This window comes from Megascapheus bottae, chromosome 1, assembly GCF_031878675.1.
Source record: "Megascapheus bottae isolate mThoBot1 chromosome 1, mThoBot2.hap1, whole genome shotgun sequence".
In the NCBI taxonomy this organism is placed as follows: Eukaryota; Metazoa; Chordata; class Mammalia; order Rodentia; family Geomyidae; genus Megascapheus; species Megascapheus bottae.
Window position 1 is genome coordinate 105,222,704 of NC_143509.1, and position 12,612 is coordinate 105,235,315.

Genomic DNA, 12,612 nt, shown 5'->3' on the forward strand with positions numbered 1-12,612 from the left:
CCTGTGCTGTTCTTGGGTGTCCTGTGCTGTCCTGGGCCTGTCCCGGGTGTCCTGTCCTGTCCCGGGTGTCCTGGGCCTGTCCCGGGCGTCCTATCCTGTCCCGGGCGTCCTGTCCTGTCCCGGGCGTTCTGTCCTGTCCCAGGCGTCCTGGGCCTGTCCCGGGCGTCCTGTCCTGTCCCGGGCGTCCTGGGCCTGTCCCTGGCGTCCCGTCCTGTCCCGGGCGTCCTGGGCCTGTCCCTGGCGTCCCGTCCTGTCCCGGGCGTCCTGGGCCTGTCCCTGGCGTCCCGTCCTGTCCCGGGCGTCCTGGGCCTGTCCCTGGCGTCCCGTCCTGTCCCGGGCGTCCCATCCTGTCCCGGGCATCCCGTCCTGTCCCGGGTGTCCCGTCCTCTCTCGGGCGTCCCTCCCTCTCCCAGGCGTCCCGTCCTCTCCCGGGCGTCCCGTGCTGTCCCGGGCGTCCCGTCCTCTCCCGGGTGTCTCGTCCTCTCCCGGGCGTCTCGTCCTCTCCCGGGCGTCTCGTCCTGTCCCGGGTGTCCCGTCCTGTCCCGGGCGTCCTGTCCTGTCCCGGGTGTCCTGCATAGGCGTCACGCATGGTGCCAGCAGCTCTGCTCTATTCCCCAGGGTGAAGATGGTCCTCCTGGAAATGGCACCGAGGGCTTCCCTGGCTTTCCTGTGAGTGTCCCCCAGCCATGCCACCCTCCACACCATTCTGGGCGTGTGCAGGGCCGGCAGGCCAGACCACTGACGGGTTGACCAGGACTCTGCCATGGAAAGGCTGTCTCCACCGTGTCCACGTCTGACCCTGGTGTGAACACCCTGCCTTTCTCCCACAGGGGTATCCAGGCAGCAGGGGCCCCCCTGGGCTGAACGTGAGTGTGCCCCACCCTGCCTCTGCCTGCCCAGCTTACACACACGTGTGGGCACGCGTGTCCGTTCACGCACACCTGCAAGAGCGGGGTCCACGCATGCTCACGTCTAGACACATGCCGTGACCTCATGCACTGCAGACACACGCACCCCTTCCCCCCACCTTCCAGCCCCCTCCCCCACCTTCCCTCTGCGAGTGCCCTGCCCTGAAGTTTCTGTCGTGCACAGGGAACGAAGGGCTACCCTGGCCTCAAGGGAGACGAAGGTGAAGCTGGAGAGCCTGGAGAGGACGTAAGTGGGGGGTGGAGCCGCCGGTGTGAGCCCCAGGTCAGCCTAGCGTTTGGGGCGGCAGGGTGGACCCAGCTGGGGACAGAAATGAGGAGCCCGGGTGAGCAGGTGACTGTGGTGGACGGCCAGGCTGCTGACCGTGCCACCTCCTTTCAGAACAATGACGTTTCACCACGCGGGGTCAAAGGAGCAAAAGGGTACCGCGGCCCAGAAGGCCCACAGGTGAGCGATGAGGCTGTGAGAGGGGAAGAGAGAAGGGAAGGCCTGGGGAGGGGGAGAGGGAGAGGAGGGGGCAGGGGATCCAACTGTGTGGAGCCCCGGGATGCAGCTGGCACGGGGTGAGGGGCAGCGATTCGCTGCCTGGAGGAACAGAAAGGGTCCAGGAGGCTGGAGCACATTCTGTGCCCGTGGGGTGTGGGGCGATGGGAGTGGGGACGTAGGTGGGGTGGGGCCCTGGGCGGGGAGGCTGGGACCTGAGGGGCCCTGAGGGGCAGATGTCCCCAGGGCCGTCTGGGCCTCCAGGAGCACACGCTCCACGCACACCCAGGAACCTCCCGGCACCTCCCACTCAGAGCTGCTGTTATGCCCTGACAGGGACCCCCAGGACACGTGGGACCACCTGGACCCGACGTAAGTGGGGTGCCCACAATGTCCTCCGGGGGCCACAGACCCTGTAGAGACCATGGGTGGGAACCTATGGTGCTGACCATGGATGGGGGGAGGGACAGGGGGAGGCTGGAGCCCCGCCCTTGGGCCCGAGTGGGTGCATGGTGGATGACCTTGAGGACACATGGATGACCTTGAGGACACGTGGATGACCCTGGGGACATATGGATGATCCTGGGGACACATGGATGACTGTGGGGACACATGGATGACCTTGAGGACACGTGGATGACCTTGAGGACACATGGATGACCGTGGGGACACATGGATGACCGTGGGGACACATGGATGACTGTGGGGACACGTGGATGACCTTGGGGACACATGGATGACCGTGGGGACACATGGATGACTGTGGGGACACGTGGATGACCTTGGAGACACATGGATGACCCTGGGGACACGTGGATGACCTTGAGGACACGTGGATGACCTTGGGGACACATGGATGACTATAGGGACACATGGATGACCTTGGGGACACATGGATGACCCTGGGGACACGTGGATGACCTTGAGGACACGTGGATGACCTTGGGGACACATGGATGACTATAGGGACACATGGATGACCTTGGGGACACATGGATGACCCTGGGGACACGTGGATGACCTTGAGGACACGTGGATGACCTTGGGGACACATGGATGACTATAGGGACACATGGATGACCGTGGGGACACATGGATGACCTTGGGGACACATGGATGACCCTGGGGACACGTGGATGACCTTGGGGACACATGGATGACCTTGGGGACACATGGATGACTGTGGGGACACGTGGATGACTTTGAGGACACGTGGATGACCTTGGGGACACGTGGATGACTATAGGGACACATGGATGACTGTGGGGACACGTGGATGACTTTGAGGACACGTGGATGACCTTGGGGACACGTGGATGACCCTGGGGACATGTGGATGACCGTGGGGACACGTGGATGACCTTGGGGACACGTGGATGACCTTGAGGACACATGGATGACCCTGGGGACACATATATGACCTTGAGGACACATGGATGACCTTGAGGACACATGGATGACCCTGGGGACATGAAAACCTTGGGTTGTTGACCATATGGCACATGGCATACACCGTGGTGGTGAATAAAGGTCTAGCAGTCACGTCAGGACACCCTGGGACAAAGCAGGCCCTGGGGTTCCAGGAGTGACCGGAAGACCCCTAGCTCAGGGCCAGGGTAACTCTCCTGCCTCTCTCTCCTCAGGAGTGTGAGATTCTGGACATCATCATGAAAATGTGCTGTGAGTACAGCGATCTCAGGAAAAGCATTTAGTGAACAAGCTCATGCCCACCAGCTCCGGGCCCCATCGTGTGGAGAGGACTCCATGAAGTTAGGGGAGGGGGGCTGGGTACAGCCTACAAGTGGTGTAGAGGAGCAGGTTGGACTTGGCTACTTGTCCCCAGAGGTTGCTAACTGAGAGCCTGGGAAGAGCGGGGCAGAACTGGGCAGAGAGGCTCCAGGAAGGGGCCGGGAGCAGGGTGAAGGCATGAGTTATTTCGTTGTCTAATCCCCTCCTTCTTCTCCTCTTTCTCCAGCCTGCTGTGGTGAGTACATCTTCATGCTTAGCAATCACCATGTGGCCTTATGGGTTCCTATCGTGGGCAGAGCGGTGCCCCTGGCTGCTGTGGGTGGAGGTTGAGCCTGGGCTGGGCCTGCCTACCAGTCACCGTGACTCCACGTGGCGTCAGGGTCAGGGCCCAGAGGCAGCCGGGAGCCACCTGGCCTGGGTCTGGCCGAAGGCAGGTGGCCCCCTGCCCAGGAGCCAGGGGAGGGGTGGCTGGTTCTTTTGTGAGGAGTGGTCTGAGCCAGGGGCCGGAGAGCATCCTGGGAGAGGTCCTGAGGGTCCACCCTGCCCATCCCCAGAGTGCAAGTGTGGCCCCATCGACATCCTCTTCGTGCTGGACAGCTCTGAGAGCATCGGCCTGCAGAATTTCGAGATTGCCAAGGACTTCATCATCAAGGTCATTGACCGACTGAGCAGAGTCGAGCTGGTCAAGGTGAGGAGAAAGCTGCCTGCGGGGCTGTCACCACTGTGAGCACAGGCTGACCCTCGAGGTGTGCACTGGCCAGTCCCGCCCAGCCTCTGCCTCGCACAGCCCGGCCCGTCAGGCGGCATGGAGGGGGAGCAGCCCCAGGCTGCCCCCCTGGCACGGGCTCATTCCTTGAGGGTGGAAATGGGGAGCTTCTCAGGGCCCTGGTAGACAGGCGGCCTGGAGGCCAGAGGCTGTGGTGAAGGGGCTCCTGTGGAGACACGAACTCTGGGCGTTGGGGACGGGCTCAGATGCAGCCCTGTCCTCCCTCAGTTTGAGCCAGGACAGTCGCATGCCGGCGTGGTACAGTACAGCCACAACCAGATGCAGGAGCACGTGGACATGAGGATGCCCAACGTCCGCAACGCCCAGGAGTTCAAGGAGTGAGTAGGCCCCCGAGCAGGCGTGGCCATGGCCCTTGGCCTGGACCCCGACCCCGACCCCGACCCTGACCCTGGCGTGGCTGTCCCGTGCTGAACAGAGCCGTGAAGAAGCTGCAGTGGATGGCAGGTGGCACGTTCACCGGGGAGGCTCTGCAGTACACCCGGGACCGGCTGCTGCCGCCCACCCAGAACAACCGCATCGCCCTGGTCATCACAGACGGACGCTCCGACACCCAGAGAGACACCACGCCCCTCAACGTGCTGTGCGGCCCCAACATCCAGGTAGACGGGCGCTGGGCACACTCAGGGCTTCTTGGGGTGCAGGGTCAGCTGATGAGACTTGTCCTTTGCAGGTGGTCTCCGTGGGCATCAAAGACGTGTTTGGCTTTGTGGCTGGCTCTGACCAGCTCAACGTCATCTCCTGCCAAGGCCTGCTGTCCCAGGGCCGGCCGGGCCTCTCCCTGGTGAAGGAGAACTACGCAGAGCTGCTGGACGACGCCTTCCTGACGAACATCACCGCGCAGATCTGCATAGGTGGGCACAGGGCACACCCCACCTCGGGGTGGCAGCCGCCACCGCCTCCTCTGAGCCGCCTCGACAAGGAAATGGCCTGCAGACGCTGCCTGGCCCCTCACCCGAGACAAGCCCTGGGGCAGGGCCGTGTGAGCGCGTGACGCACACGCGAGTCCCAGGCCTGCGCTCGGCAGGGCCGTGAGAGGACGTGTGAGGCACACATCCCCCCCGACGTCCACCCGGCTCCCCACACGCAGCGTGTGCAGTTAGCCAGGCCTGGCGGCCAGCGCCCACTTCCCCCATGGGGAGGGCAGCAGGGCAGCAGGCAGAGCTGGTGCCAGGTGGATGATGGGCAGGTAATGGGGCACATTGGTCCCCAGACCACTCTGGAGCCACTCTTCCTCCGTCTCCACACTCTGCAAAGGAGCCAAGGCTCTGTCCTGCCCCTCGAGGGGCTGGTGACCTGCCTGGGAGCCCAGGCCCCTGGCAGGACTCGGGGGCTGGACAGGCTGTGGGGTCTGAGGCAGAGGCAAAGGCAGAACTCCTGGTTGGGTGCTCATGGCAGGAGTGTCAGTCACTCACAGAGTCATCTCTTCACAGACAAGAAGTGTCCGGATTACACCTGCCCAAGTGAGTACCTGGGTCTGGAGAGAGTGTGGGGTACCTGGCGGCCCCGCAGGGCTCTGGAGCTGCCACCTGCCCCACCTGGGGGCCCCGTGAAGTGGGGTGTCTTGTCGCCAGCCCCGTGGCTGCACCGGGGACCCCGTGAGGTGGGGTGTCTTGTCGCCAGCCCCGTGGCTGCACCGGGGGCCCCGTGAGGTGGGGTGTCTTGTCGCCAGCCCCGTGGCTGCACCGGGCATCCTTGTGCTCACAGCCTCTCTCTCACCCACAGTCACCTTCTCCTCCCCGGCTGACATCACCATCCTGCTGGACGGCTCGGCCAGTGTGGGCAGCCACAACTTCGACACCACCAAGCACTTTGCCAAGCGTGTGGCTGAGCGCTTCTTGTCGGCCAGCCAGGAAGCCCCCGGCCACGAGGTGCGTGTGGCCGTGGTACAGTACAGCGGCCAGGGCCAGCAGCAGCCAGGGCGGGCAGCGCTGCAGTTTCTGCAGAACTACACAGTGCTGGCCGGTACTGTGGACAACATGGACTACTTCAATGACGCCACAGACATCAACGACGCCCTGAGCTACGTGACGCGCTTCTACCGTGAGGCGTCGCCAGGCACCGCCAAGAAGAGGGTTCTTCTGTTCTCTGATGGCAACTCACAGGGGGCCACGGCGGCGGCCATCGAGAAGGCCGTGCAGGAGGCTCAGCGAGTGGGCATCGAAATCTTTGTGGTGGCCGTGGGCCACCAGGTAAACGAGCCCCACCTCCGCGTGCTGGTCACCGGCAAGACGGCCGAGTACGACGTGTCCTTCGGCGAGCGCCACCTGTTCCGTGTGCCCAGCTACCAGGCCCTGCTCCGGGGCGTCTACTACCAGACGGTCTCCAGGAAAGTGGCGCAGGGCTAGCAGGCACGCCCGCCACCACGGGCCTCCCGTCCCTCCCGCCATGACACCGCAGAAAGAAGAAATGTGACCTGAGCTCCTCAGCAACCCCTGCAGCTGAAGGACAGACCTGAGAGCCGGGGCAGCAGGCAGCGCGGCGTGACACCTCCGCTGTTCACTAGAGCTGCCTCTGTCCCTCTCTCCCTCACTTCACCCAGCACAACAGTGCCCGGCCCCCTTCCCTCCCTCCCTCCGTGCCCTGCCGTCTCCAGCCCAGCTAGCCTCCCTTCCCTTCCTACCAAGCCTACCTGGCCAACCCCCCAGGCTCATCCTGTGCCCCTGCTCGGGTGAGATGCTGGGCTGTTTCGTGCTCAGGATGCCGGGGCAGAAGGTTGTCACACACGGGCCCTTCCTTGCCACTGCTCTCGGTGACTGACTCGGACCCGGCCCCCGAGGCAGATGCTGGCTGACGTTCTTGTGCTCTTAGAGCAAGGTGCTACCCCGAGGACCCCACCCTCACAGCCTGGCCGGGCAGCAGCATCCCGTCAGAAGCACCCTAGGATTTCCCTGGCGGGCATCGCACATCCTGCGACTGTCGACGACCCCCTCCGTAGTTCGTCCTCAGCCCCTGCTTCCTCAGCAGGGCCAAGTGGGCGGCCTCTGCCAATAAAAGTTTTGACTTCTCCCCATGGCTGTTTTCTGGGCACATCTATACCCGTGGGGAGATGCCAGTGGCCGCCCGGCCCCGGCCCCTGCCCATCTCTACCCACAGAAGCCAAGGTTCTAGCCCAGCGCTACCCCACTTGTGATCACTGCCGTGTGCCCTACAGGAAAGCAGGCATGGGGGCTTTGCCCCGCCTGCAGGCCAAGTGCATCACCACCTGGAGAACTGGGCGCAGATGCGGCATCCAATAAAGTAAACCCCCAAGTGCGCTGGGCCAGTTCTGGTACTGAAAAGACCCTCAGAGCAGGGGCGGCTGGGCCGCGGGGCCCCTAGGAGGTAGACCCAGGAGGCTTGACCAGGACATAGCAGCAGCCGGTAAGTGGCAGGGCCAGACCTAGGCCTATGGGCAGGAGAAGGCTCTGACTGAGAGGGCCTGCACAGGACGGGGGCGCTGACAGAGACCGTTACGGTCCAGTGTCACAACTTTGCAACCATTCTGGTTTCCAGAGGAACAGGCAGGGCATTGGTGGTCTGCTGGCCTGTGCTGTGTCTGCCCGGCGTGGCGGTGCCAGGGCTCCCGGGTCCTGCTGGCTCTTGAGAATCTGTCCCGCATGTCTGAGGACATGCCTGAGCTACAGGAGTGTAGCTTGGGGGGCTCCCCAGCCTCCTCCCAGGTCCCATAACCCTCTCACTGCTGCTCGTGGGTACCATGGGACTCCGCCCACTGCTCTCCACAGTCTCACAGTAACCTGAATCTCAGTGTCAGTCTGAGGCCAGGTGTGGGTCCCCGTGCAGAGTTCAAAATCAGATGCCTGCCTCCTGGCTACCGCTGTGCTTCGGTGGCCTGAGTGCCTGCATCCACAGCCCGAAGCTCTCACTCCAGGAGCCCTGCAGGTCAACGCTTCCCCACCCCCTCCCAGCCCCGTGGTGGCTGCTTCTGGGGGTGAGGCCTTTAAGGAAGCAGGTGAGGTCACAGTAGTGAGGAAGGCCCAGGTGCCGGGCACCTGCCCAGGATCATGGGAAGCAGAGATCGAGAGGCTCATAGTTCAAAGCTAGTCTAGGCAAAAAGTGAGACCCATCTCAACCAGTGAACCAGGTGTGGCATTCGTGTCACCCCACCCCTGCAGTCACCTTACCCCTGCAGTGGTGGCATTCGTGTCACCTCACCCCTGCAGTGGTGGCATTCGTATCACCTCACCTCTGCAGGAGATATAGATAGGAGGGTTTTGGTCTAGGCCAATCTGACTAAAGAAATGCAAATGCCAACCTGAAATGCAAATCCTGATCTGAACAATAACCTTAAAAAATGGGAGGGGGAAGCTTGGGACATGACAGGAGCAGAAGAGCACTGCCTGGCTAGTGTGATGCCCTGAGTTCAAACCCCAGCGCCGTGGGAAAGTGGGGCCTAGGGGATTCGGATAAGTATCGTTTTGGAGAAAAAAGCCAAGAACTCCTGACTTTTCTCTTTCATCTCCCTGACACACATCCCTGTTCTCTCTCCCCCCTCTCCCTCTCCCTCTCTCTCTCTGTCTCTCTGTCTCTCTGTCTCTGTCTCTCTCTCTCTCTCTCTCTCTCTCTCTCTCTCTCACACACACACACACACACACACACACACACACGCGTGCGCGCGCACACACAAAAACGCACATATGCTTTTGCCCTGTCCTTCTCTCCACCATGTGAGGACACCTCCTGAAGAAGGTGCTGCTGAGAAGGTTAGATCGCCACCAGACACCAATCAGCTGATCCTTCACCTGAACTTCCAGCCTCCAGGAAACTCCTTTTGTGAAGCGCATGTGCGTATCGGTTGCCATTTGCCTTTGAGACGTTCACACCATGGCTTCCTTGGAAAAACACTGGCTGGGGCGGGCTGCCACAGAAGAGGCAGGGGACGCCTGGAGAGTAAGAGCCAGCACTGCCATGAGCACAGGGGCCAGGCGGTCATCTCTGGCAAGGCCACACTCTAAACTGAGCCCCCAGGGCCCAGGAGCCCTTGAGCCCCGAAGGCTCGGGAGAGGGGAACCTTCACACCCATCGCCCCTCACCCCCAGGCCCCTCAGGGTCTGCTCAGCTTCCTTCTCCAGGCTTCATTGAAGAGAGTGCTCATTTCGCTCAGGCCAGCCAGCCAGGAGGGCCAGGGGGGAGCGGGGGCGGACATCGCAGGTGTGGGGACCAGGGCAGCGAGGAGAGCCCAGGTGGGGGGACCGGGCTTTGGTCCCCCTCAGTGATGCCACAACTCTCCTCTCCCGTGGCTTCAAGGCCCTCTAACAAAGCAGAAAATGGAAGAGTATGGACACCAGGCCCAGGCTTCATGGGTGTCAGTCTGCCCCACAGCAGCAGGTTAAGAGGCCTGTACTGCCTCCGGTCCCACCCCGCCAGCCACTCAGAGCAGGTGGAACCCCAACACTCCAGTGTCGTGTGCCAGCCAGCGTTTCCTGCACCCTCTCGTCCCCTCCTAGAACAACATACCCTCATGACATGGCCCAGGTATCCAGAACACAAAGCAGTAGAACTTTAAAGTGGGACCCTCAACACCACAATACTGAAAGTCAAGCCATGGAAAGGTGGCAGGGAGCCCAGGAGAGGAGAATGTTCTCCAAGCTTGATGTCTCCGACTACTGGGCCCTCGAGCAGCTGCACACCTTTCGAGGCACACAGGTCAGTGGGCACCTTGGACCAGAGTGTTCAGATGGAATCTCGGGGGCCGTTTGTGAGCACCGAAGATCCCGCCCAACCATGAGAAGGAAACCTCCTGGGGGCCTGTGACCAGACAGCCTGGCAGTGCCAGGTGCCAACGGGCGAGGCCGGCTCTAACGGCTCCTCAGGCCTGATGGAAATACTTAGTGATATACATATTTCAGAGAAATGGCTCTTAAAATGTTAAACAGATGCTTGCCACATGATCCAGCAATTCCTCTCCTAGTTATATTTCCAAGAAAAATGAAAATCGTGATTTAAATGAAGACCTGCTTGGAAACATTTGCAGCAGCTTCACTTCTAAAAGCCTGGACTGGAGAGTGTGGCCGGGAGGAGCTGCCATGGCACAGCATGCCATCGAAAGGCCCTGCTCACCACCCGGGGGCAGGCTCTGCCTCACACGCCCTCCACGTGCCCCTCTGAATCTTCCCCTGCCAGGTGACGTCTTGTGACCCCACCATGGGGCAGCAGGGGGAACAGATAACCACTTGGAAAATGAGAAACTGTGGCTGCCCAGGGCGTGGCACCTGGGGAGACCCTCGTCCTCCTCTCACAGAAGACACCCTGCCTCAGTGGACTCGGGAGTGTGGCAACCCGCCAAAGAGAGCAGGGCTGCTCTTTGTCTCCCACTGGCCCCCACTGAAGGCAGTCATGTGGGGCCAGGAAGCTGGCTGTCTCTCGTGCAGATGGAAGTTCAGTCAGAAGGCACAGGGGGCAGGATGTGACATTAGTGTGGGGAGATGAGCAGTCCTCACTGAGAATGGCCCCGCATCAGCACAACGCTGGGGACATCCAGAGACAAGGCTGAGTCAGGAACCGGATGCAGAGCCGCACCCCGGCATCCCAGTGGGAAGCCACAGGTCTCTGAGGGCTTGGACTCTCCTTGTCTTAACCACAACCCCCCCTGCTGGGGGCTCACCCCTCCTCCTGGTCTCCCCCATGTTGTCCTCAAGTACATAGGAAGCATAAACAGGAAGAGTCCAGAAAATCCTGGAAACATCAGCAATGGCGGGGGTGTGAGGCTGTCCTCGGCAGATGCTAAAAGTACTCCGAAGTGTTCACAGCTGAGTATGGCCTTGGTACCTCAGCAGAGCAGAGAGAACAGTCTGGAAGATCCAGCACAACCCCCCACCCCACCCCGGTCAGTCCCAGCCGAGGACAGAGCCCCACCTCCACCTGGAGAAACATGCTCAGTGACTTGGCTTATGGTTAGGAAAACAAAGTTGGGTTCTGTGCCACGCAGTGTATCATAGGACAAACTCCAAAAGGAAAGGCCAAAAATAAGGCACGAGCTCATGCCTATAAGGAGGAGGCGTGTGAATGCTTCACTGTCTGTTCAGAGAGAATCCTCCCTAACTCTGGCTAGAGATTCCATGTAATTAGAGGAAACGGCACACGGCTGACGCCAAGCATCTGCATGCCAAGAGTCACACAAATATGGCAAAGGGAATTGTCATCCACCTGGGAGAAAGCACGGCGACGCATCCTGACCTGTGGTCTCCGCAGCTTCAAGACTTCATGAGTGAAAATGAAAATGATTTTTCAAAGAAGAGATTTGACTTAAACAAGAGAGTGCGTGAAGTGTGAGGCCCTAGCGCTGATCTGTGTGTTTCGAGCTCAGGCAGCTGTACCCAGCCCCCTCATGTCTTTTCTTATCCTGGAAAAGCACTCCCTAGAAAACTAATAAACTCTACGAGAAGCCCTCCCCATAAGAAAATCACTCTTTGTGGCCAAGTTTAGGCTGCACGGCTTACACAAACCAGATGTTCTTGTGTCCAGCCAGCAGATTCTCTGGAAATCAAGATGGGGCCTCAAGACACCAACTGCTCCTCTCCCACGCGGGGGGAGGGGGGGCTGTTTCCACTCCCTGTCCAGGAAGAGCCCTGCCCACCCTGTCTGCATGGGCAGGGAAAAAGGAGAAAGCTGTGGGATTTCATCAGGAAATTGCTGGGGGGGGGGGACAAGGCAGTGCCAGGTCCTGAGCCGTGGGTGACTGTGTCCCCAAGTCTAGAGCACATTCACTAAAGCTATGACTTCCCTGGAGAGCTTGGACATACACTGTCAGGACTTGGGCATCATCTCTCATGCCTACATCTTACTTGCAATCACCTCCCCGCACTGAACATGAACTAAGAACACGCAGAATGCAGCAGTGCCACAGGGATAGTGTTCCTGCATGACAGAGGCTAGCGCAGGCCTGTGCCATGCTGAGAGCAGCCCCGTCACAGAACTACAGGAGAACCCACAGCCCACTTGCCCACAGCAGCTCACTGGTTCCTGCACCGAGTCTGCTCAGGTCACAGGGTCCCAAGACTCAAGCAGTCATGAGTCCAGTGAGTTATCAAACCCCAAGGGATTGTGTGGCAGCCAACTGCATGCAGCAGGAAGAGTGACACTGGAACTGCCGCCTTCCTGACCCTTCCTGATCACCTGCACGGCGGCTTCGTGCTGTGTTTAGTTAGCAGTGCAGGGCTGGCGCCACCTGACTCACCTCAGGCCTTGTGCCCCCCTCTGCTGTGTGGCACATCCCACTGCAGGATGGCATCCCCTGGTCAGACCCCCACCCTGTTGTTCTGTGGCTCTGTCCTGAGTTCTGCAGAGCTGTATGTCCTTTGCCGGCTGGGAATAATGAGGTCTCCCGCAGGCTTGTGTTTGATCTCACTTCCCAGATGGCCCCAAATGTGGCCACAGAGGCCCTGGAGCAGCGGTGACTGATGGTGCTCTTCAGACATCTGGCTGTGGGGGACCCCAGGGGAGAACAGCTGGGACAAGCTGTCCCCAGAGCCAAGCAGGAATCCCAGGCCCACATGGCCCCTCCGCACGTCAGGCTGTGTTCCACCTCTGTGGAGTTGGCCAGGCACGGAAGGGGAAGAATTGGAGCCATCTCTACCAGAAGGCCTCAGGCCTGGCCAATCAAGTCCCAGAACACACAGTCTTTGCAGCCTTGCAGTCTTTGCAGTCTTTTCACCCTAGGCTAGACTTGG

At 60.7% G+C, this 12,612-nt stretch overlaps 1 protein-coding gene across 1 annotated transcript in view; it reads left to right on the plus strand.

The window, feature by feature from the left end:
• The window catches only part of LOC150069784 (collagen alpha-1(VI) chain-like), a 31,212-nt gene extending 24,260 nt beyond the window's left edge, over positions 1–6,952 (plus strand). Inside the window, exons 30-42 of the mRNA XM_090331559.1 lie at positions 619–669; positions 831–866; positions 1,093–1,155; positions 1,309–1,374; positions 1,747–1,782; positions 3,054–3,090; positions 3,386–3,394; positions 3,714–3,847; positions 4,154–4,263; positions 4,362–4,545; positions 4,617–4,797; positions 5,377–5,406; positions 5,669–6,952. Of these exons, the coding sequence (XP_090187685.1) occupies positions 619–669; positions 831–866; positions 1,093–1,155; positions 1,309–1,374; positions 1,747–1,782; positions 3,054–3,090; positions 3,386–3,394; positions 3,714–3,847; positions 4,154–4,263; positions 4,362–4,545; positions 4,617–4,797; positions 5,377–5,406; positions 5,669–6,291 (1,560 nt within the window). The 3' untranslated portion in view covers positions 6,292–6,952. The remainder of the gene's footprint in view (positions 1–618; positions 670–830; positions 867–1,092; positions 1,156–1,308; positions 1,375–1,746; positions 1,783–3,053; positions 3,091–3,385; positions 3,395–3,713; positions 3,848–4,153; positions 4,264–4,361; positions 4,546–4,616; positions 4,798–5,376; positions 5,407–5,668) is intronic.
• The last annotated feature ends 5,660 nt before the right edge of the window (positions 6,953–12,612 follow it).